Below are 24,856 nucleotides of genomic sequence, written 5' to 3' on the forward strand. Positions count from 1 at the left end.
CTGGAATAGCTGAGGCCTTATATTATTTCCTTCAGACTTATTCTCAATTACAGTAGTAGTCAATAGTCATTTACAACAACTTTGAAGTAAAGGTATTAGTATCAGTAATTGTTTTTAAATGATATGTCTTTATACTTAATAACTTTGAGTTTTGTGTAGACATAATTGCTTCAAGATAATGATGACATAGATAATATGAGTATAAACTCAGAAACAAAATCTGAAACATTGCATATTAGCTGTCAATATAACTATGGTAAGTCAAAATTAATATTGACTGAGATGAATAAGTTAAACTAACTAATATGAAACTAATAATAGATGATAGAAAATTTTTTCACTCTTTATTCTCCTTTCACAACAATCTTTTTGCTTACACAAACTAAACTCTTAACATGAATAACACAGAAAGCCAGATAATATCTTTACTACAAGCTATGCACAGTGAGATAATCTTTTTGAAGGCAGGACAGAACACTATTAAACTGGAATTGAATTCTATCAGAGAAGAATTAAATTTGAAGATTGACTACCTCCAGAGTCAACTGGACAACAGAGGATTTTCTGAGCAAGAGACAATATCTTCTGCCACTAACATTGTAAGTCAAAAATAAAATAAAATGAATATGTATTAACATGTAATCCAATAGCCTTGCAACAGTCTTATTCGTGCACCTATTCCAAATATCTGGGATATAACTTTGAAGCACGTCTTCAGAATGATGAATGAAGATCTTGATATTGAGATAAACAATGAAGAGAAGGCCACTCTCCAAGTATTTACAAATATCATTTGTGATGAGCTGGCTGTCCATCCTTTGGTGAAAGATCTTGGTTCTTGTCCTAGCTGGGGGTCTATACCAGTAATGGTTAGAAAACAAATGTGTACTAAACATGCAACGTTGATGAAAGATACTGGTATCAACCTCACCAGATGCCATGAAAACTGGGTGTCTGCCTTGAGAATCTCTCATCTCTGAAGAGACCATTTTAGAAGATTGCAATCTCATAAGTAATCAAATATAATAAAATCGAATAAGATACTCTGCTATAATAACCTAGAATATAGTGTAGTTTATAGCCACTAAAATTCAAATGTTGATTTTTTATTATTGAATAACACCTAATAAAACGAAAAATAAAAACTTTTTCCTATAATAATACCTAATAAAATGAACAATAAAAACTTTTTCTTATATTAACATCCAATAAAATGAACAATAAAAGCTTTTTTTCTTTAATAATACCCAATAAAAGCATAATTGTTAAATCAAACAATAATTCTTATAAATATAATCTAATAGACAGCTATTTTCTTTAGAGCAATAATAATAAAAATAAATTGTGTCCAATAAAATGTCTATTTAATCTACATTTTAAAACAATAATTATCATATAAGAGGATACCAAATAAAAGTATCCAATGACGTGTAAGCTTTATACAATAAATAAAAGAAACCACGTCCAATATAAAAGCCAATACTAAGAAAGAAATATTGTTATGTTATACAAACAACATATTAAAGAACAGAGTGTGAAAAGTCATTTATTTTTGTTTAAACTCAATGGTGGTTTGAATGGAGAACTTGCAAAAAACCACCAGCCAAACCATCAGCCTAATCACTAGTCAAACTACCAGTCTAATCACCTTTTTTTTCCCATAGTGTGTCTTGATTATCTCGAGTGAAATCAGCAGTAGTTTTCTTTTCTTTTTCTATCTTACTTTCCTGTGCCTTGCTGTTTTAACTGTTTAGATTATCCCGAGCAAAATTGATAGTGTTCCTATACCTCCTTTCACCTTCTATCTTAACACTTTTATTTTTTTTCTATTCTCAACTGTTCTGAGTGAAGTTGAACATTCAATTGCCCTTCTAAATACTCTGTATCCCTTCCATATTCACTTTTCTTTTTATTATTCTCTTTCTCATCTGAACTTGTACTCTAGGACTACATTTATAATTCTTTTTCAATATCTTTTATTCTTATTTTCTGACCAAGTTACACACACAACAAACTCAACATATGTCATATGGTATTTAATTTTTTTGCTATCAACACAGTGTGTGAGAACTATTTTTATTTCATTACTTTGTCTTGTTTTTCAATCTCTTTTTAATTATATATACTAATATATTTTTACTCAAAATAGTATTATTGAAATATAGCTTGTTGAAACTTGCGTTAAAAGTCATATTTTACATGTTTTTTCTTAATAACACATGAAAAATAATTATATTTCATTTGTTATATTTTCAAAGAAATATAAGTGTCTTGAGTATAGTATTTTATTATAATATCAACATTCTATTACATGGACTATATCTATATTTGTATTTTGTTTTATTTCTAAATTGGTTGATTGATACTTTTTAGTCAATTAATATTTCACTTCTTGAGCACCTAGAGCATCTCCAGCAGTTTTTATACATGAATTCTACACAACCAAATTAAGAAGTAAATATATAGAATTTTGAAAAAACCGCCTTCAGCAGTCTCTACATAAGATTCTACACAACTAAAAACAGACTTGCAATCTTATTTTTTCAAATCAAATTCTATACATCTATAGAATTTCTCAAATTTTATATAGAATCTATCTATCTCATTAATTTCTTTTCTTAGACCAAGACTTTAAATTTTCTTTCAGTTCCTTATATAAACTGTTAAAAATGACTAATAACATCAAAGACAACCAAGATAGTGATTCCAATAGAATTGACCTCATTATTTTTGATGTGGTTAAAGATGTTACCAATAAAAAACCTTTTGCTAAGTTAGTCTCTCTTAAAAATGACACTTATTTATATGTAGAAGGCTCTCTTTCTGGATGAAAAAAACTTTACTATAGAGAAGAATATTTGTCTTTGCCACTTATATATCTTTATTTTCACTGATGAAGCTCATAAAGTTGAGCAGAAGAGTAATACACTCTAGTCAAAGATAACTAATTATTATTACTGCTTTATTTCTGAGCACATTGAAGAATATAAAATTTCTGCTTTGACTAAATAGAGACACAATATCAAAAAAGCAGCTACCAAGTAAATTAATATTTTGTTCTGACTCTAGCTCATAATCACCATTTAAAAGTTTATATTAGAAGTCTTCTAACAATGCAAGAAGTTGTTCGAGTTCAATTTTTGTGATTTTATAAGAGAAGAAAATCTAAATAAATAGTGAAGAAGTGATAAAAGTTGAGACAATAAGTATTGTATAGAATATGTATGTAGAAACTACTGGAGTTGCTCTGATATTTTCTTTGCTACATCTTCTTATTTAGACTAGCATCAGAAATTCATTTTAGGATGTATTGATTTTTTATATAGAATCTGCTGAAGATGCTCTTAGTTACAAGTACTAGAAAAGAAATACTAGATCAAAAATTAACAATAAACTAGAATTTTGTTTCCAATCTGGCTTGGTCTTTTTTTTACTATAACAAAGTCAAAAGGTCAAACCTACTGGGGATCAAGGAGTATACATAAAATCAAAAAGAGGATAAAAGATACTTTTAATTGATACAAATGGAATTGTCTTATATAGTTTTCTAAACTAATTGTTGTATAGTGTATTTTTTTTATAATCGACAAAAGAAATTGTACTCTGATCGTTTTTTTCAAGACCTAAAAAGTGTTGTTGGAAATGACAAAACTAAACATGTTTAGTTTTGTCATTTGCGACAGCACTTTTTAGGTCATGAAAAAATACAGTATTTGAATTTAATAGCAGAGAAAGAGAAATATTGATACTAGACTTTCCATTTATAATAGCAGACAACGAGAATTGATCCTCTAAAATAGTAATATTATATATCACTCAGTATTTAAAAGATCTTTTGTTGTGAATATATGAAGTTGTGACTGCATAAAGTTCAATATTTAGAATTTTTTAAAAAACTGGCGGACATTTAATGTCATTTTTATATATCGGCATTTGAAATAAAAAAATTCACACAAATCTTGAAATTTGCAATTATTAAGAAAATATGCTATATCCAACATAATCGTAGATTTAAATTAAAAGTACAGACACTCAATAAATACATACATTGAGTTACCAACAGCTAGTAACAATACTAAAAGATATATCTTCCCTTATAAAAGAAAATTATGTAAAGAATATACTAAGACAAATACTAAGAGCACCTCCAGCAGTATCTAAACCCAAATACTAAATATCCAAATTAGGAAACTGGTGTTTAGATTTTCCAAAAAAGCGTCTTCAGCAGTTTCTAAACAAAAATCTAAATATCTAAATCTGGAATTTAGATCTAAACTTTTTGAATCGAAATCTAAACTTTTGTAGGTTTTCTCAGCATTTGTTTAGATTCTATCATTTACTAAATTTCTATTTTTTATATTGTGGCTTTGAATTGTCGATTTTAAATCTCAGCATTTAGGAAAAACCTTACCAAAATCATCAGCTCTTTAGAATCTGTGTTAAGAAACTGCTGGAGTGACCTTGATATTCTTTATACTAAATTGCTTTTTTTGTACTAGCATAGGAAATCCTAATTTGGATATTTAGTATTTAGGTTTACATACTGCTGGAGATGCTCTAAGACTCTAGTCAATAACACTAAAAACATAAGAACTAAATCATAGAAAATAATGGTAGAGAAACAGATATTACATAATATCATCATATCATCACCAAGCTAAATACAATGTCTATATAAACGCATAATACTAATAGCAATAGAAGAGCATCTTTTTTCTGACTTTTTTACTTCTTCTAATAAAACAAAGTTTTACCGTACTCTCATCTGCACTTGTTTTATTTTACATCTTATTTTCTCTCATATATAACAATAATACTGTGCATTATCCGCAATAGCTATTATATTATATTTAAATAAAAGAGGAGTTATTATACTGCAGTTAATGCTCAGGAAGATTTTACTGCACATAAAGAGATACTGCAGTTAACCATCTTCAGATTTTTGTCAGAGTTGACATCAGTAACCAAAATCGGAATTAATAAGCAACTAGTAATGGTTGACTTTTTAGGATAAAAGATCTTGACTTTGTCAATTGGTCTTTCACATATGTTTTAGATGTTTAAGATGGTAAATATACTTGTAGAAGATATTACTAGACAACAAGCATCAAAGACATATTATTATATCTAGACTTTTAGCCAGAAATCAATTATCATTTTGTATAAATAGTCAAGAAATACATTTAATAAAAAGCATCTTTGTTGTAAATGAGTATTGACTACTGCTGTAATTGAAAATAAGTCTGAAGGAAATAATATAAGGCCTCAGCTATTCTAGTCAAAGGTGTCTACTGATTACTTTATTATTTAATACACAGGTTTAATATGCATGATAGTGATTATATTTCATATGATAATATCACCATAATATGGGATACATCAGTGATGTGGTATTTCAGGTATGAAACAATAGAAAAATAAAATATTTGATAATAGAGACGTATAGAAATACTTTGAGACTGTATATCAGTTGTTTTTATTCATAAATAAAAAGTATTCCTTTTTATAAGAAAACACAATCTGCTCTTGTCATTACGTCTTAGTTTCTTAAGACTTTCTTCCTTTAATATATTTGGTTATTAGAGTGTATTTACTGCTTAACTAGTGTCGGTGTTACAATTATGACATCAAGTCATAAATCGTACTTCTTTAGCTCTTAGCTATTCTTTTCTTTTTTATACTAGAGCTTTAGGACTTCCTACTAAATTAGCTCCATATCGATCTGACACAGTTTACCCGGCAGTATGATATAATTATCTTAACAATCTTTAAGATATTATCTACAATACTAACTGTAATAATTATTGGGCTGATTACTTAATTGTTTATATATATTTTATACTGACAAGATGATAGCTACTATGCTATCCCAATATGAATATGTTTTTATATGTAATAAATCTAACATCCGAGTGTCTGGATCACCACAAGTGAATTATTATAAGTATAATTATAACTCATAAACACATTTACTTTCAATGTTAATACTTCATTGGAACTACACACATTTATATAATTAATCATATATTAAATATTCCAAGATCACGTTGTTCTGATTAAGGCTCACATAAGATCAATTACCTGACCCCAGTCATATAATTTTCCTAATCCAAAATAATATAAATAGCAGTAGTAGTTCAGTGTAGGAACCTCGTCAAATTTTGATACTAAATCTTTCTCAATAAACAAACCCTACACAAGTTCTTATAAATCTTTGTTCCTCATCTCAAATGTTTAATTTTTCTTCTTAAAAACTTCTTCAACTTCAACCACCACAACAATCTTTATTCTTAACTAAAAACTATTCTTAAAAATGTAACGATCCCCAGTGGTATTGATTCTGCGACTTAGTTACAAGTGCCAGAAAAGAAATACCAGATCGAGACTTGACAGTACTGCGGTTAACCATCTTCAGATTTTATGGATTCATCAAAATAATGTCCAACAAAAATAGTCCAGATTATGAATACCAAAATCTAAAAAGAGGTCTCGCCGAGATTTGAACTCGGATAATGAGAATCAGAATCTCAGATGCTAACCATTACATCACGAAACCGCACATGTTTTGTTACGCGTATTGTAGTAAAACAAGGCGTTTGGCCATGTCGTGGTGTCCGGTACTGGAAGGTCAGTCTGCTAAGTGGGTTTGTTTGGCAGTTTGTTGTGACGTTTTGTCCTGGTTATGAGAGGCTGACGTCAACGGTTTGTTAATGTGGTGCTGTGCCCTCGGTGGTAAGAGGAGAATTTTTCCGTGCACAGGAAAAATCTCGTTTCCGTTCCATGTTCCTTCTACACAACACTATAGCGGGATGAATGGCAGGGGCCGAAAGTAGGCACATAACTGCCATTTTTTTGGTCGAAACCCAATAAAATCTCTGCCGTTTGTTGTAAGATGGTAATGTCATTCGTAGCAATTTAAAAAAGTAACATGAAAACACTTTTTTTGTTGTTGTACAATATTTTCAATACTGTAAAAAATGTTTGTAAGTTGTAATGACCACTTTGAGTATTGAAATATATTGTTGTGGTGGTTGAAGTTGAAAAAGTTTTTAAGAGGAAGAATTGAAGATTTGAAATTAAGAACGAAGATTTGTGAGAACTTGTGTAGGGTTTGTTTATTGAGAAAGATTTAGTATCAAAATTTGACGAGGTTCCTACACTGAACTACTACTGCTATTTATATTATTTTGGATTGGGAAAATTATATGACTGGGGTCAGATAATTGATCCTATCTGAGCCTTAATCAGAGCAACGTGATCTTGGGATAATTAATATATGATTAATTATATAAATGTGTGTAGTCCCAATGAAGTATTAACATCGAAAGTAAATGTGTTTATGAGTTATAATTATGCTTATAATAATCCACTGATGTATCCCATATTATAGTGATATCATCATATGAAATATAATCACTATCATGCATGCTAAACCTGTGTGTTAAATAATAAAGTAATCGGTAGATACCTTTGACTGGAATAGCTGAAGCCTTATATTATTTCCTTCAGACTTATTCTCAATTACAGCAGTAGTCAATACTCATTTACAACATATATGTTTTATTGAATATCAAAGATGTCAACAATTATTAAGATTAATAATTTTTGGAATGTGTGAATGAAATGGTAACATAACTGCCATTTTTTTATTTTTTAAACTACATTCTTTTTTTTTTAGATATTCTTTTTATCTTGATGAATTGGCAATTTGATTTTATTTAAATCGCGTAATGGCGTATAGAGCATATAGGGAATGAAGAGAAAAGCATAAGGTGTATAGAGAATAGAAAAAAAACTGGAGTATATAAAGAAGAAAAGAAAGACGGGGCATATAGAAATTAAAAAAACATAAGAAATAGAGAAAATTAAAAAAAGAATATAAGATACAAGGATGATATAAAAAATATAAAAGATATAAGGATATAGAACATATAGAAAAATAAAATAAAAATAAAAAGGATTACAGAATGGAAAAATTGCCTTTAGTAATGCGCATGTTGTTGTTAAAGATATAATAGGGCGCGATTACATAAAACTGGTTTCCATTCGGTGGGTATTGGACCAGACCAACTTGATGACAAATGTCATTTACACTTATAACTGTATAAGTCGGTTGCGTTTGGTGGCCTAGTGTACGGGTGCTTTGTGACCGTTGTTTGACAATAGGTACTGATGAGTCATGACCAGCCACGTCATGTTCCTTCATGACCTCCACAAAAGCAAGAAAGTGTGGGAAGCCATAGAAATCTACATGCTGAAAGTAGAACTGTACTGTACTGACGAGCCAGCTGTGAACAATTACATTACGGTTGCTAAAATAAATAAATAAATAAATAGAATGTAAGCAACTTTTGATTGTATATCAAAAAATATTATACTTACTTTCTATAGGGGCAAGTAAACATCACGTAATGGTTGCCATGGCTGGTCTCGTTTTTCTTTCTTCGGTACATGCATGAGGAATATACAGTCGAGTCCATCCACAGACGTGCAGCTACAACAACAACAGAGTCACCAAACTCGTGGCCAGTCAAGCCTGTTGTTCTCCGGTAGTATTTCAATAAAGCTTCCTTCACACTAGGGCCGCCTACACCTTCCACCAAATCATCGTTCAAATTAACAAACTGATGAAATGGCTCCCACAACTGCGCACTACTAGGATCATTAGGAAGGTCCATGTAGCTCTCTCTTCCATATGGCTTTGGCCAAATGAGGTTGATTTCATCACAGATGCTGATTGCCATGCTGGTATAATTGTGAATCGCAAATCGCTCGACGAGAAAACTGGCGTTTTGGCCACCCTTTGATTTGGACTTTATCAATTTCGAGAAGTCGCCAATTACTCTCTCCATTGAGCAAGTGGAGTAGCATCGCAGGGGGCCTTGCTGCTTGATGATATAGGGTATACGGACCAGGTAATGTTGCACTGGTCGGAAAACACTACGAGATAGGGTATTATTCTGGACTTGTTGGTATAAAAACGAGTGCCAGTACTTGAAGTATCTATTATTAATATTTAAAAAATGGTAACAATCAGCTATTTGTAATGATAATATATGAGACATATAATAACTTACGACTCCATCTCATCAAGCAATTCTGATGTCAACATCCATTGCAAGGTAAGCGCGCAACCTTTCACAAGAGATAATAGAGCTGTTTTGACAGCCCTATTTGGTAAATAAGGCATGACCAAAGTGGGGACAAGGTATAAGAGAAAGTCAAGCCAGTCCACTGCGCGAGTACCATCGATCTTGGCAAATACGTTGTCAAAACTGCCTTGAAATGAGGTGGGTATATATTTTCGTGAGCTGGTGATACAGTTTCCAATTGTTACAAGGTCTGCTCTTGGTATATGAAAAGGGTATTCGGTGGTATTGAGGGTATTGTCTGGATGGGTATAATAAAATTTGGTTTCCTTTGTGAGGGTGACGGTAATCAGGTCATACACAAGCTTTCCAATCCCTCTTGCAATTAAATAAAGTTCATCTAATGCAAAAAATGATCATCCAGAGAAGGTTGAGAGTTGGGTATATATGCTCGGCTGGTATATGTTCTTCGACTATTACAAGCAGTTATTTAGTATGAAAAAAAGATGGCTAATTGAACATTTGTATACTTACAGGGTTGCCTACTTTGAAGTCTTCCAAAGGTCTTAACCGGGCGGAAATGTCATCAAAGTACATGCCATGCCGTCTGTTAGTAGGGCACTTGCCTTTGGTCTCACAAAAACGGCAACCAAATAAACTTGTATGGGAACCAATGTGGGCCATATCAGCTACAGCTGGAATATCGCCAGAAGCAAGCAGAAGATATACCTTGGATCTGCAAAGCTCCACTCCATTGTGATTGACAACCAAGCCATGTGCCTCAAGATCTCGCAATTCATTGATGATGGGTATAAGAAAGGAGTCCAAATGAGTTGACTTCTTGGGGCCAGGCAAGATTGCCAGTTGCAAAAGGTATTTGTTGGTATATCTAAGTATTTTATTAGTAATTTTTTTTTAAAAAAAATGTAATAATAATAATAAATAGTAATAAATTAATTAATTACCTGATGAATGGGTCTAGGTTGAATATTATGCAATGGATGATGGTATATGAGTTTTTGCCTTTCTTTTGATTGACAAACCCATCGGTATAAAGCCCAATGGCAATATCATCGGGATTGGAGAACAGGCCCTGCTGCACCAACTGCTTGTAATTGTCACCATCAAAAATGTCGGTTAGCTGACCAGCTACAGATTCCTGGTTTGCTCTGTAACAGAGGAGTTCTCTTGTGGCTGGATCTGCCAACATTTGAGAAAGCATATCCCCAACTGACATAAGTTTCATACTGGCGGCTGGTGTCTGACTTTGATCGGGATCAGTCTTGTATCGCGGTTTGCCGCAGTCAACACAAGATTCCTGGTTGTCATTAATGCCATACAATCGACAACTACTAGAGCAGACATCATACTCATGGCCCTTGACACTTGACTTTGACTTGAGCAAAGCATCAACAGTTTTGCCATGACTTATCTTAGCCCCAGGTTCTAAAAAAAACGATATCACTACATGATAGTGATCTGGAATTAAAGTACAAGGTAACAGAAAATATAATATTTTACCCATCATTATATCGTCATGGTCTCGGATGACAGTGTTTATAAATTGAACAATGTCTCTATATGCTGCTCTAGCAATTCTATGCTGTAGCATCAATTGAGACAGATGAATACTCATCAACTCGGCCTTGGTAAAAGTATTTGTACTGATTTGGCTGCTGTCGTAAATGTGAGCTTCACCCTCACTGTCCTCAAAATTACATGCGCACTTATATGAAATAGTATTATCAAGCTCCATAGACTCCATAGTATATTCTGTAATACATTATTTAGTAATTGGAAAATAAATAATACAATTACAGCTCTTTTCATTACCTGAATTGCTAACAGATTCATCTTCATTACTAGTATCATTTTCGTCATGATACATGTCAACATCATCCAGAATAGACTGGTCAATTTCAGTCATTGTTGCTGAATCTCCTCTGTGAATTCTCTTGTGGTTTTGCAGCTTCTGGTAGTTATCAAAAAACAAGACACATTGATCACATTGATATTGCTGTGTAGATATTCTATCTCTCTGCTGGCTGACGTTGGAAGAAGACATATTGGTTGGGTTGGTACGTATGTAATATATAAAATAAAGCTGCGAAGAGGATTTTGGTGCTATTTATTAAATGTAAAAGACATCTTTATATACTCTTTATTTTTTAACCAAAATGCTTGCGGCTCTTTTTCTTTTTCTCTTTCATAATGATGATATAGCAATGATTACAGTAATGTCAATGCTAGGTGAAACACCTGTCAGTAAATAATTCCCGTGGTTGGAAAGATTCTTCTTCATTAATAATTATGATGTAAGTTAAAATACTTCTTGGTTGACAAGGGGGTACCATTAAAAGAGCACTGGTGAAACAGACACGTACTCTTTACTTGTGAGCGATTAGATATTCTTTGGGCTTTATAAAGAGGTATATGTATATTTAGGATAATTAATGACCAAATAATTTATGTTTTTTTTTAAATAAATTATCAATTACTCTCTAATACCAAAAGCAAAGAAAAACAGCCTTCTAATAATTAACAGTTAAAAAAAAGTAGTACTGTATAAACACATTGGTAGAAAAGACATATTTATATTATCTGTGTTGTACTAATAATATTTTTGAGATAGTGAATATATATTTAGCTAATAGCATTATTTTCTTGTTTATGTATAAAACTTAAAGAAATAGATATAGATAATGAGGGCTATAGTCTGATACTCTTTTACTGACATCATCAAGATAAGCACTACTGATCGAAAGGGGTGTTAATTGAAAGTGCTGATGTGAGTTAAAGCACACCTTTTTCAAAAATGTACGGTTTCAGTCAAATATGCCCCTTGGTAAATAATAGTAATGACAGTTAAAATTATTTTTACCTTTGATGACAGCATCAATCAAAACGCGTTTTAGTCGATAATGATAATAAGTATGATATGAACTTGAGTATCATAACATTTACTTTAATGTTGATAAAAAGGGGCTAATTAACTATATGATGTTCAGATGTTATATAGCTACTGTAGAGTATATTTAAAGTTATAATTTTAACTGGTACAGGGTTTTGTCATTGAGAACTTTAACCAAATTTCATGCTATATCTGCAATATGTATAGAGTTATATTATTATATCATATACTTTAAAACATTTAATATGTAGACGGTGCAAAGTATGAACATTTATACATATAATATTGATTTAAAGTCTAATTCATTTTATCTTTATATTTCTTACAGTTTTGTTGTGTTGACACAAAAAGACTGTATCATGTTCACATGAGCTACTGCAGACAGGTGCAGACAGGTGCATACAAGTGCATAAGCATCCCTTCTTTTATATGTTTTGTTTGTACATCTGTCTGTATCTTTTTCATATAAATAGCTATCAATTACTTGTAATAAATCGTTGCCTTTCTCAAACTCAAATCGCTCTTATTCTACTTGTCTAAACTATCACCTTTTCTTTTCAACTCACTGCTTATAGCTAAAAAAAAACTTAAACATGTCCGATATTAACACAACTCTCCTCAACTCAATTCAAAAGATTGAGGTTGATCTTGCTGAAATCAAGCAAGCATTGCGCGAGCTTCAAAGGCAATTCAGCAATCAATTTGTGCCAGCAGTCAGTGCGGAAGATCTAACTACAATGCAACAAAGCATTATTGAGCAGAGTTGTAAGTCATATATATTCTGTGCTTAGATGTTTATTTACTTTATTAATATTGTCATACATTTTTTGTAGCTCTTGAGTGCATTGCCGAGTCTGTGAAAAGAGCCCAGCTCACAGAGTACCCTGATTAGCTTGGTAAGCGAGTAATCAATACTGGCGGCGAGTTCAAAGGAAAAAACGAAGCACAAAAATACAATCTGTTGCTTCAGATTCTTCATGAGCAGGACTGGAAGGCGCGCTGCAAAGAAGTTCCACAAGGGCAGTATTTGCCCCCATTAGTCCCTCTTTCAGACCATGATTTGACAGTAAAAAGACTGCATCTCAAAACATTAGGCCGTACGGTAAAGCATGATATCATTAACAAAGACTATCCTGCGGCCTCAAAAGAATGGAAGAATATCCCAGAGAAAAACAGGGAATACTACATGATGCATTTGGAGAGGTTGGCGAAGAATGGTGGATTGCACATCCACCAATGTAAAAGAATGTGGTGTGCAAGAAGCCTTCTTCGGGAAAGCTTCAAGAGCGACAACCAGACGCACAAGAGAAGAATGGCAGAGAAGAACAAAGTAAGTTTATCAATTAACAAATCTATATATTGTAAACTTTAATTAACATCGTTTCCTTTTATTATGCTATAGACACAGCGAGACATAAGTGATTCTTCACTTTCTTCTCCTGATATGTCAGAAACTGGTGATGTTGAGTCGCCCATAATGGCAGATGTGCTGTAAGTTACCATTGTTGCTTTTTCTCATGCGCTGTTAATACAAAACTAATATAAACTTCTTACTCTTTTATGTAGGTCTCCTCCACCCACAGCAAGTGTTGAGCCTGCTTGCAAGAGAAGCCGAAGATCGTAGTTTGGCTGCTGTGATTGGCCGAGTTTGATTTTTTTAGTCTGTCTTTAGTGCATTTTTTTTCTTATCTCGTCATTTTTTTTTTATGTTTTTTATTCTTTTTTCTTTCATATAAAAAATTTATTTACCTCTTTCATATGATTGCTAATGTTGTGATTACAAGAATTTGAAGCTAATGTACAGCATCTACAATTCCGCTACATTCAAATATAAAAGGAAATAGTATATAGCCTTTTTTTTGGGAAAAAAATTAATAGTAATATTTTTGTACTGATATATTATACTTGGGAGTCGTTCTATTATATGTAAGTATATTGAGTAGAATAAACACGTTAAGCTTTCTAACAAGATGCTCATTCCGGTTGTATGAATCAGATTCGAATTAGCTTCATGTTACATGACTTGAATCTTTGCTCAAGTTTTTCTTCTTCTACAATAACGACTTTCTATAGTGCTTATGTTTTATTGCTTTTCTTATATATAGATCTTAAATATTAATACATTCTTTAATATATATATATTCTTAGAGTAAATGCTTATTTTACTGAACAAGTAAGCATATTATATAAAGGTAAGCATTATAATAATATTATATCTATTTATTTATTTTAAGTTTTTTCTCTAATATTAGTATATTTGTAGAAATCGGTAAAAAATAATAAGTGCTATCTAAGATATATTAGAATACCCAAAGTATATGAAATACAATTTGAATAGTAGTGTTTTACTGCATACGTTTTGCAGTAGCTAAACAGAACCATTTTTTATTGCGAGTGACCGATGGAATTGTTTTTTCATTATTACTATTATTATTATCATTTTCATTTAATAAAACATGCATTGAAATAAAGATTTAATTCAATTAAACCCGATTCAATATTGTATAATAAAAAACAGACCATTCTGTTAAAGCTGCAAAGGAAAAACAAGAGGTTGTGCTAGAATTGAAAGCAATAGAACAAAAGAAAGAATGTAATAGAGGAAAGGAAGGACGCTTGATTTTTTTTTTGAAAAATGATAACAGTGCCTGTTTTGGCTTTTTACATAATAAATAACTGCCATTTTTTATTAAGTAAAAAATGGCAGTTATGTTACCAAAGTGGTAACATGTTACCATTTTCTCCACCGTAGTGCACAATACTTTTTCCTTTTCCCTTGTTAACATATTTGTTTACATTGTACTCATTCAAAATTATGGTCCCCCATGCTAGTAACATTCCTCTTCTACAATGCACATAATTCATCTTGCTGACATCTCTGCATAACATCAGTACCTTTATTATTATATTTTTACCGTATTTTTATTCATATATTTTATCCTTGCCATATTGCACTGCAAAAACATCTTAAAATAATTGAATTCCACTTACCTGGAATTATTGATAATAGTAGCCAAAAAATTACAACCCAGGTCATTTCCTGTGTTTAGCAGCAAGAATATATTTAAAGATATATCATTGACCTAATATATATCAGAGTCTCTGAGAGAATTTTTTCAAAATAATAAAGACAATTATAATAAGCAACGACTGTTACACACTTCCTTTATTATTAAAAAAAATTAAATAAAAAAATGTTTGCCACTGCCAATCCCAATAAAGTTTGTTACAAATGCACAAGATGCAATCGCAATCCTCTCGGATACACCAAGACAGATAAAAGAACTGTCAAGCGTCATACCCAGAATGATAATGACAGGAATATGGATAAAACCATTAATGGTAAATTAAGTTATCAATTTTTCATTTATTTATATAATGTATTCTAATCCATTAGAACAAATAGTTTTGACAGCCAAAGTAAACACTAGTGAAGCTGATATGAACATAGATCAAATTGAAGAACATATTGAATGTAATAGTATTTTATTTTTTATACCCAATGCGCACTCTATTTAAACTTGGTCCCAATAGATGATAATTACTCTGTTGGTGCACCCTCACCAGAGCAGTATGTCAATACCTACTTATCTCTTTTGGTGGAAGAATCTCTTTTTGAAACAGAGGAGTATACTTCAGAGTATGAGTGTGAATATGAGTCGTCGGATGAATTTGAGCAAGAAGAACAGAACAGAGAGCAAGAACAGGGTAAATATTAAAAATAAACTATGATTGAAGAAAAACGATTTGAATTAAAGAAATAAAAAATTATTATTATTTTATGATAACTTACAAAGTCTACAGAAAACCTTTCAGAGAATATTTGGCATTAAGTAATTGCGGTTTTCACTGTGATATTTATTTCTAGCTTCATTGTAGATGAAGGCGCAGTAATTTTGATTACATTCATAAATATAATCCTCAAACATTATGGAGAGAATTTCCGACTTCCCACAAGCATTCCGGGTTTGAGGAAAATGATAGGATACAATGACTTGACAAACGGCATATCAAAATATGTAGCATGCAGTAATTGTCACACATTGTACAATTACAGCAACAACACGCATACATCCTGCAATTTCAAAAGAGTTGGTAGTGTTGTAAATGAGTATTGACTTCTGCTGTAATTGAGAATAAGTCTGAAGGAAATAATATAAGGTCTCAGCTATTCCAGTCAAAGGTGTCTACCGATTACTTTATTATTTAACACACAGGTTTAGCATGCATGATAGTGATTACATTTCATATGATGATATCATCATAATATGGGATACATCAGTGGATTATTATAAGCATAATTATAACTCATAAACACATTTACTTTCGATGTTAATACTTCATTGGGACTACACACATTTATATAATTAATCATACATTAATTATCCCAAGATCACGTTGCTCTGATTAAGGCTCAGATAGAATCGATTACCTGACCCCAGTCATATAATTTTCCCAATCCAAAACAATATAAATAGCAGTAGTAGTTCAGTGTAGGAACCAGGTCAAACTTTGATACAAAATCCTTTCTCAATAAATAAAACCTACACAAATTCTCACAAATCTTCGTTCCTAATCTCAAATCTTCAATTCTTCCTCTTAAAAGCTTCTTCAACTTCAACCACCACAACAGGTAGTAAGACACATTGTAAGAATAATCTCTATAAGTCTAGTATGAAGAATGCTATGGTTCCAAAGTGCACATTTGTTTATAACTCATTGACAACTACCTTGAAAAAAATGTTTACACATCCTTCTTTTGAGAGTATGATCAACAGATGGAATTGTGAACCAAAAGTCAATGATACTTTATTCGATGTATATAATGGAAAGATGTGGAACAAATAAGTGGATAAAGATGATGTCCAGTTTATTTCCAAGGAACGATCATTACTATTGGCACTGAACATTGATTGATTTCAACCATTTGATGGAGTAACATATTCTTGTGGTGCAATATATCTGACATTTAACAATCTGCCAAGAGAAGAGTGGAACAAGGCAGAAAATATCATTCTTGTTGGATTGATGCCTGAACCTAAAGAAGCAAGCACCAACGAGATCAATAACTATTTGTGTCCTCTTGTTGATGAACTTATGCTATTGTATAAAGATATCACAATTGATACATATAACTGCTCAGGTGCTCTGGTGCGTGCTGCTCTGTTGATAGTTGCATGCAACATCCCTGCTGCAAGAAAGACGTGTGGGTTTACATCTTATAACAGCACATATGCATGCTACAAATGCAATCGTCAGTTTGCTCATATTGATGGGACTACTGCTGTAAACTATTTTGGGCTTAAGTTTTCGGAATGGGTAGGCTGCACAAAAGAAGAAAATTGCAGACATGCAAACCTGTGGAAGAATGCAAAGACATTGACAGAGAGAAAGCAATTGGAGATTGAGAATGGTGTTCGTTGGTCTGAGCTTCATCAACTTGTGTACTTTGAGCCAGTGTGTGCAGCCATTATTGATCCCATGTACAGCCTTTTTCTCGGGACTGCAAAACGAATGATGGATATTTGGATTGCAAACAATTTGCTTGATGACAAAGATTTTGTAGAGATGCAGGAAGAGGCTAATAGAATGATACTCCCTGTAGGGTATACGACTCTGAAGATAAAGATTGGAAAGAAATTTCCATTTATGAAGGCAGATGAGTGGAAATAATGGTGCCTGATATACTCTCTTGTTCTGCTTAAGACATGCCTGCGAGATGATCTGCTTGGCAATTGGACCCATTTTGTCGATGTATGCAGAGAATTGACGAAGCCAAGTATCACCAAAAATGGAATCAAAAAAGCTCACGAAAGTTTGGAGGAGTTCTATGTTGGTTGTGAAGACTTTTATAAACCAGATGTATTTGTGCAAAACATGTATCTCCATCTCCACCTAAAAGAAACGATTGAGGACTTTGGGCCAATTTACAGATTTTGGCTATTTAGCTTTGAGCACTATAATGGTGTATTGAAAGGGTTTGAGACAAACCAGAAGAGTGGGTTCGAGAATACCTACATGAAAAGGTTTCTTGAGAGTTCTTACAATGGTGACTTTTGTCAAGCGCATCTCAGAAATGTTACTAGCCCTTTACTCCTCTCTCTTTTTCTCAAGCTGTCTGGCCGTAGAATCTATAATCCTGCACTTTCGCCACATCCTCTGATACCGTCATTCTTTCACTTGCCAACGTTCCTACAATCTGCTGAAAAGCCTTCAAAGCAAACATTTGGCAACAAACCTCTACCTCTTTCCGCTCTATCATTGTGTTTGAAGCCACCAACAACAATGAGAAAATCCGAGTATGATTGTCTGCTCGATTTCTATAAAATTGAGTATGACAATGATTCTCTTTGTAGTATCAAGACAACAATCAGAAATTGTTGGTCTGTGAATGACCAAATCCAGAAGATTTCGTCCATCAATCTTCTTGGATAAGTTTACACAGGTGGAGAAGGCTTGGTCGTGAGAAGATTGCATATACAAGTGAAATTTATTGAAAAAAGTGGAGACTCTGAGGAAAGATATGCTGGTCGTATTAAGTACTTGTTCTTGCACGATTTTACATCAGACCTCATGCACACCAACCTTTCACCTTGTCACAACCCCCAGCACATATTTGCCTTCGTTGAGTGGTACAAAATTCCTTGCCATCAACCTAGAATCAAGCAGGGCATCGAGTTGTATGAGCCAGAATTTCTGAAGTATGACTACAACATTCTGCCTGTCCACTGCATCTTGTCACCAATTGCAATTGGAAGTCATGTGTCTGGTAGTGGTGCGGCAAAAGTTGTTGTTATTCCTCTGCCAAGAAAGCTGTACACTTAATAAAATACTCTATCTTTTTTTAAAATAATAATAATAATATAACACATAGTTCATAGACATAAAAAGAGATGTGATAAAGAGTGCAACTAAAAAGACAGAAATTTTATTATACGCGTTTTGACCACGCAGGCATTTTTGTGACCAAGCCACGAGGAATTGTCTCGTGTACTAACACATGACTCCGCGACTTCAACTGCGTTGCTCTTTTTCCGAAGTCATCTTTGGCAAGCTCATCAAGAAAGTCAAACATGGTATTCAACTATAAATGTATATATACATCAGGGATCAAACAATAGAAAAAATATTTTTTATAAAACATTACCTCATCACTACACCTATCAGGACGAGATGCAACAACAGAAGTATCAGTTTCTGACTCATCACCAGACATTGCGTCTCTGTAAAAAACGCCATTATAATCCCAATTAAACTTTTCAGTGACGGCATTCTTATGCTTTGTGTACATTCTTTTTCTCCTTTTATTAAGCTACAATATATATAATATTTTAAGTATACTTGTCAAAATTGAATTATTATAAGTAGAAATGCTTACAGCAGTCTTTCTATTTCCTTTTCTGTTTGAGGTAGTGTTTGTCTGTCTGTCTTCTTCAGTAAGCCTACTAGCAGCCAAGCGATTGTAATAGCTGTTTACAATTATACCACATAGCTCTTTTGGTGGTACCATGGCTGCTACAGGTTGACGACGAATGTAAAGCATCAAATCACTTGCAAAATTCTTGTTAAACTCGTCAGACAAACCAATATTGACATCCCAAGTTGGTTTATCATCATTCTTTCTGATCAACTACAAATCATCTGTCTTAAGATTAATATCTCTGAACCGCCCCTGAATAATACTCTATTAAAGGTATATTGATGTTAGATTTAAAGGGAGATTGTTTTTATAATTTTAGTATTTGAGCTTACTGAGATCTTTGGGTGTCTTGAGCTGCTTATGATGTCCTGAGGATTCATATCAGAGTTCAGAACGGCTTGCATGCCAGTCGATTGAGCACCCACCTGGAATTGTACTGTTCAAATAGTCAGTCTATTGGAAAACAATATAGTTTGTGTTTAATTACCTTTCAATTCACTAACATCGGAACTAATGGCTGTCATTTTGTCATTGAGTGTAGCGAGAAGACTGACTACATCATTAAACTCTGACACTGGAATTGACATATTTTCTGGTCTAAGAGCAATCATTGGATTTGACGATTCTATATGCCTAGTGTTGACTGCATTGATCAATGGCCTAGATGTTGATCCATTGGTACGTGCGTTCTGGTTGATGTTAGTTCTTGGAGCCATTATCTGTATTTTTATATAATAAAATAATAAGTTTCTAGTATATATTGCTTGATATTTCTATTTTAATAAATTTTTAAGAGAGCACTTTACATGTAAAGAATTGTAGAGTAATTGAGTGATTAAACAATTATGTTAATGATTAAGCGAGCAAGTTGAGCAAGTGTATAAGTGTGTAAATACTTCTTTATTTAAATGATTAAGAAGATCAAAATATATTATTTTGAAAAAAATTGAGCTAGAAAACAACTTCTTTAGGTATATAGTAAGTAACAATTGTTTTATGAAACATATAAAGCTATAATTACTAGACAATTTTTTTTAAAGAGAAACAGTCTAATAAGTTTTTCAGGGTCTATGGCTTTTTCAAACACTGTTTTTTATTTTCCCACCTTTTTCTGTTTTTCTCTACTCTTTAATAATATTAATAAAAATAACACTCTTTTAATCCTACTATGTTTCACTTTAGACACCCTTAATATATACATATGATGCAGATGTCTTTCATTATACAAGAGGTACTTTACCATTAAATATATCATTATTTTACTAACTATAAATTACTTTAAATAGCCATTACATATATTTCTCTGATATAACCGGTGCAGACAAAAAAAACACAAAAACATATTGGTGGCATGTACGTATATATCTATATCAACATCTCCTTCCCAGTATTAAAAATAATATCTAACATATAATTTAAATATAGCTCACCCTTGATTTACATATGGTCAGTAAAAACAAATCATATAAAGAATATAAGGGTATGTGTTATTCATTTTATTATTATGTTGTTTTTATTTTGTTTTGTTTTTTTATATCAGCATTCTCACTCTCCTTTTTTATAGTTGAAATAATTCCTCACATTCTTATATGACCAGTACTCAAGAACAAGACATGTTCCTTTAGTAAATATGTATGTATATATTTTATATTCCTTTCTTTGTAATATATACTTGAATGACGCATCGGCTTGTAGCTTTTGATAATATAAATCTGTGTTTTATTCCATTATTAACAAATTATTCTAACAGTATGTAAGTATCTTTCTACTCCCTTTAATCAAATAGCTTCAGTAAGCATATATACTCACTATCCAAGTTTATTAATTCAAAAAATTCTGAAACAAAATTTATAAGAAGTACAATATAACAGATTAGTGTATTTAATAGTAATACTATATAGAATTCTTATTATTGCCAAAAAAAGGCTTTTTTTATCCAAAATAAAAACAAATAAAAAACCATTTCTCAAAACAAAACAATATCCAATTGAGAGACTTGTACTTAGCATTTGCATCTATGAGAATTTTTTCTTCAATTCATTTAGCCAATAAACATTAAAGAAGAGCCCTGTTATTATGCCTGTTATTACAAAAACAAGGCCTACATCAAATTACAGGTGTAATCAGTGGTAGATAATACATTGTTCTGCATTTGGAATAGTCTATATAATTGATCCCCAAGAACAGTTGATACACAGACATCACCACAGGAGATTTTTCTAGTGTTACAAATGACTGTTTTGTACGACGGTGGCTCGATTTCCTATTTTGGATTTACTATTTTTGAAGCTTCACGATTTTAAAAATAGACCAAATTTGAAAAATAGAATGCTGACAAAAAAAATCTTCGGTTTGAAAAAAATATTTTTATTTTTATTTTGTAGGTTGAAAATACAGGGGTCATAAAATACTAGGCTACCAGTACCAGTCTAGTACTGGCTGCTATTGCAGGGTAGACAGGAGCTGCTGGTACTGGTAGCTATTATTATAAATAAAAAGCTAGCTAGCTACTTCAATACAATTTACAAAATAAAAAAGCTATGGATAGAACCTTTTCATTTCATTGAGCTTGAAGTGTTTCAAACCTATATAGACAACAAGAATGATTAGTGGCTGCAATCTTTAAGAGTTGTTTCCAATAACTTACCTTTGATAATGATGATAATAAATAAATCTAGAGTAAGACATAAATTTGTTTTTGTTAATATTCATATTGTATAGACTACTCTTAATGTCAACACACGTACCTTTATAAGCTTAAAAAATTGTTGGATCTTATACTATTTCGAGATTAAATATGATTAGTAAATGCCAATTAAAATAAATGATCTTTTATATTGTTTTTTAGAAGCCGTCATATATATCATACCATAGATTTTCGTGAAAAGAACATGTTATTGTATACTAGCATTAAAAGTCTGATTAGTAACTTGATCATGTTAAAAAAATACAGAGTAAAGAATGTTTTGGTTTTTTTTATTTTTTCTTGGTTTTTTAAAATCTCAGCAAAATAATGCAATTTAATTGATTTGTTCATAAAATAGACACGTTGTAACTTGAACAAAATTAAGGGGTACACGTTAATTCTATCTATCTTTTTATCTTTACTTCCTTTACATTACAAAGAACAATGAACAGAGTACCAAAAAAAGTTGCCCAAGGAAGAGTATCAGTACCTACTCCGAGAATTCCGGGCCAACTCAACTTCAGACTTGTTGACATTGGCAAGTCTTGCTCACTTTGTGAGAAGACCTTTAAAGATCACTGTAATCTTAAAAGACATTTGCAAAGATGCCATGACATAATGGAAACGGTTGCAAATAATATGAGCATAGTCCAGGAGACCGAATATCAAGATATACAGATGAGCGACAGCCCAAAAAATCCGCTTACACCAAGTGAAAGTGTGGAAGAGGAATCAGACGTTGATAATGAATACTACAACAGTATCTTAACTTATGACGAGTGTGAAGAAAGTGATGATGGAAGTAGAGTTGACAATAGTGATTTTGATATTGAGGAAAACACAGAGCCAAATGCAGGCATTCCTCTGTTTAATCACATCTTGAACAACATATCTGCTTTCGCCAATAACAACGAATCTTCAATTGATGAAGAGGATAAATTCCAGAGTGAAGTGTTTAACTCTACCGCCTGGAACAGATTTACATCAAACACTCATCCATTTAAAGATATCCAAACAATGATTTTGCTCGCACTTGTTGATGGTGATAATGACATGATTTCTCGTATAATGTTAAAGAAGATATTATTTACCATCAATCTTCTTCTAAAGATCCACGAAGAAGCTATTAGAAAAGATATTTCTTTCAAGTTGTCCTGGTTAGATGCACTCTGGAATTACCAGACACGAAAAGGAATAAATATCCCAATTTTCAAATCTAAACATTTAGATGTTACTCTCCCTGACAGCACAAAAGTCACCGCATTCCTTAACTTGCCTTCTGAGCACATCAAACTCCTTGCTGCCAATCCTATAAAGTCAAAATCAATCTTTTCTTTACCTGATTGCATGCCAAACCAATCTGTCTGTCTTCAACAAGGAGAAAAATGGAGAACAAATACATACTTCTAACAGCCCATGTTTACCCACAACAATGTTGATTTCTGGTCTGGTGACATTGTTCTGTTAAAAGATTGCTCACCTAACATTCGCTTTCTGGTGGAATCTTTCCATACAATGGATACATCTAATGTTTTCTCTTGTGAATATATTGTTCGAACTCCAAAAGATGGTTGTAGCATTGGCATCAAAATCAATCATACCGACATAAGTATTGAATCATTTCTCTCTGTCGACACAACCCCATTAAACACCTCCTTATGTTGCAGCATCTCTCCTGACACAATTATCTCACTCATTCCAACTCATCGTAAATTACTTGAAGAAGAACATTTTCTGAAGAGGCTTATATGCGATGGAACTGACCAAGAAAACAACCGAAGAAAATATTACAAGGTAAAGATTGCACCTGTAATTCTTTTCTTGGATGATACTTCTGGAAACACCTCTAAGCAATTTAATCCATACGAGAGCTGGACAATGAAATGTGCAGCCCTCTCTTTTGAGGAAAGGTGCTCCATAGAGAATATCTTATTTATATCAGCAATTCCAAAGAAGAAAGGTGCAAACACTGCCTCGTTGTTACCTGAAATTGTTGATGATTTGAAGAAGCTAGAAAAAAGGTGTGGTAATGTTCTCTGCAGAAGATAATGCATATGTTCTTGTGGTATCTCCTTTACTTTGGATTGAGGCAGATACACCTTGTCACTCAGAGCTTTGCAGTTTAGGTGCGCCCAACTCAACTTACCCTTGTAGAAAGTGCTATATTAAATTGCAAAGTTGAATCCCCAAGTTGAACGAAGTTGAATACTATACTAACAGGCATCCAACAAGAACCAAGAATCATTACATCTAGGCCACTTCTACATCAGACAGAGATACAGTGATCCCTGATATTTCTTACTTTGACGACAAAAACACAGCAGAAGAGTTAAGTTTTAAAAACAAGTCAACAGACAAACTGCTAGAACTTAAAGCATATGACCAATCAAAAGACACTCCTGCTGAAATATTGCACTACATTCTCCTTGGCATTGCAAAGTATCTTATCACCGATCTGGTCAAAGTTGTTTTGAACAAAAACAGAAAAGAACTAGAAGAACTGTTTGATTACGTTAAAGACTACAAAAATTCCAGAGGCATATCAAGAGCATTTACAAGGTCTCTTACCTATGCCAGTTCGTTTCTTGGTAGAGACTTCAAGGTACTAATCCAAATACTTCCGGTAATCCTGGCCATAAAGTTTGCAGATACAGAAGTATTACAGGAAATCACTCTCCTCTTTGTTCATCTCAGCCATCTATGCTCTCTAGTATTTGTTTGATCTATCGACAGTCAATACGAGACATATA

The 24,856-nt window shown here is 32.5% G+C and overlaps 7 protein-coding genes and 1 non-coding gene across 8 annotated transcripts; 5 read left to right on the top strand and 3 right to left on the bottom strand.

Annotated features, from left to right (window-relative positions):
* Positions 1–195: 195 nt before the first annotated feature.
* Positions 196–980, top strand: PHYBLDRAFT_64285 (hypothetical protein; the record flags this gene model as incomplete). Its single annotated transcript, XM_018441270.1, has 3 exons — positions 196–256; positions 409–599; positions 651–980. 3 exons carry the CDS (start codon positions 196–198, stop codon positions 978–980), a joined length of 582 nt encoding a protein of 193 aa, XP_018293401.1.
* Positions 981–6,484: 5,504 nt separating this feature from the next.
* PHYBLDRAFT_t107 lies at positions 6,485–6,556 on the bottom strand. The gene has a single exon. It is a non-coding gene; the product is annotated as a tRNA-Gln (tRNA).
* A 1,404-nt stretch (positions 6,557–7,960) lies between these two features.
* PHYBLDRAFT_64286 (C2H2-type zinc finger transcription factor) lies at positions 7,961–11,154 on the bottom strand (the record flags this gene model as incomplete). The annotated part of the gene is made up of 6 exons (XM_018441271.1): positions 7,961–8,312; positions 8,383–9,003; positions 9,078–9,465; positions 10,236–10,568; positions 10,611–10,862; positions 10,923–11,154. The coding sequence occupies 6 exons, from the start codon at positions 11,152–11,154 to the stop codon at positions 7,961–7,963; spliced, it is 2,178 nt and encodes a 725-aa protein (XP_018293402.1).
* Positions 11,155–12,593: 1,439 nt separating this feature from the next.
* PHYBLDRAFT_143619 (hypothetical protein) lies at positions 12,594–13,624 on the top strand (the record flags this gene model as incomplete). Its single annotated transcript, XM_018431029.1, has 5 exons — positions 12,594–12,765; positions 12,834–12,856; positions 12,893–13,330; positions 13,403–13,491; positions 13,567–13,624. The coding sequence occupies 5 exons, from the start codon at positions 12,594–12,596 to the stop codon at positions 13,622–13,624; spliced, it is 780 nt and encodes a 259-aa protein (XP_018293403.1).
* A 1,570-nt stretch (positions 13,625–15,194) lies between these two features.
* PHYBLDRAFT_166613 (hypothetical protein) lies at positions 15,195–16,118 on the top strand (the record flags this gene model as incomplete). Its single annotated transcript, XM_018435441.1, has 5 exons — positions 15,195–15,342; positions 15,398–15,475; positions 15,535–15,708; positions 15,798–15,833; positions 15,880–16,118. 5 exons carry the CDS (start codon positions 15,195–15,197, stop codon positions 16,116–16,118), a joined length of 675 nt encoding a protein of 224 aa, XP_018293404.1.
* A 910-nt stretch (positions 16,119–17,028) lies between these two features.
* On the top strand, positions 17,029–18,825 carry PHYBLDRAFT_64289 (hypothetical protein; the record flags this gene model as incomplete). The annotated part of the gene is made up of 3 exons (XM_018441272.1): positions 17,029–17,601; positions 17,707–18,383; positions 18,504–18,825. The coding sequence occupies 3 exons, from the start codon at positions 17,029–17,031 to the stop codon at positions 18,823–18,825; spliced, it is 1,572 nt and encodes a 523-aa protein (XP_018293405.1).
* A 106-nt stretch (positions 18,826–18,931) lies between these two features.
* On the bottom strand, positions 18,932–20,675 carry PHYBLDRAFT_166615 (hypothetical protein; the record flags this gene model as incomplete). The annotated part of the gene is made up of 6 exons (XM_018435442.1): positions 18,932–19,084; positions 19,148–19,312; positions 19,379–19,630; positions 19,753–19,856; positions 19,908–20,139; positions 20,661–20,675. The coding sequence occupies 6 exons, from the start codon at positions 20,673–20,675 to the stop codon at positions 18,932–18,934; spliced, it is 921 nt and encodes a 306-aa protein (XP_018293406.1).
* A 1,875-nt stretch (positions 20,676–22,550) lies between these two features.
* Positions 22,551–24,828, top strand: PHYBLDRAFT_143622 (C2H2-type zinc finger transcription factor; the record flags this gene model as incomplete). The annotated part of the gene is made up of 4 exons (XM_018431030.1): positions 22,551–23,468; positions 23,520–24,066; positions 24,149–24,232; positions 24,377–24,828. 4 exons carry the CDS (start codon positions 22,551–22,553, stop codon positions 24,826–24,828), a joined length of 2,001 nt encoding a protein of 666 aa, XP_018293407.1.
* Positions 24,829–24,856: the final 28 nt, after the last annotated feature.

Source organism: Phycomyces blakesleeanus (genome assembly GCF_001638985.1).
Source record: "Phycomyces blakesleeanus NRRL 1555(-) unplaced genomic scaffold PHYBLscaffold_7, whole genome shotgun sequence".
Lineage (NCBI taxonomy): Eukaryota > Fungi > Mucoromycota > Mucoromycetes > Mucorales > Phycomycetaceae > Phycomyces > Phycomyces blakesleeanus.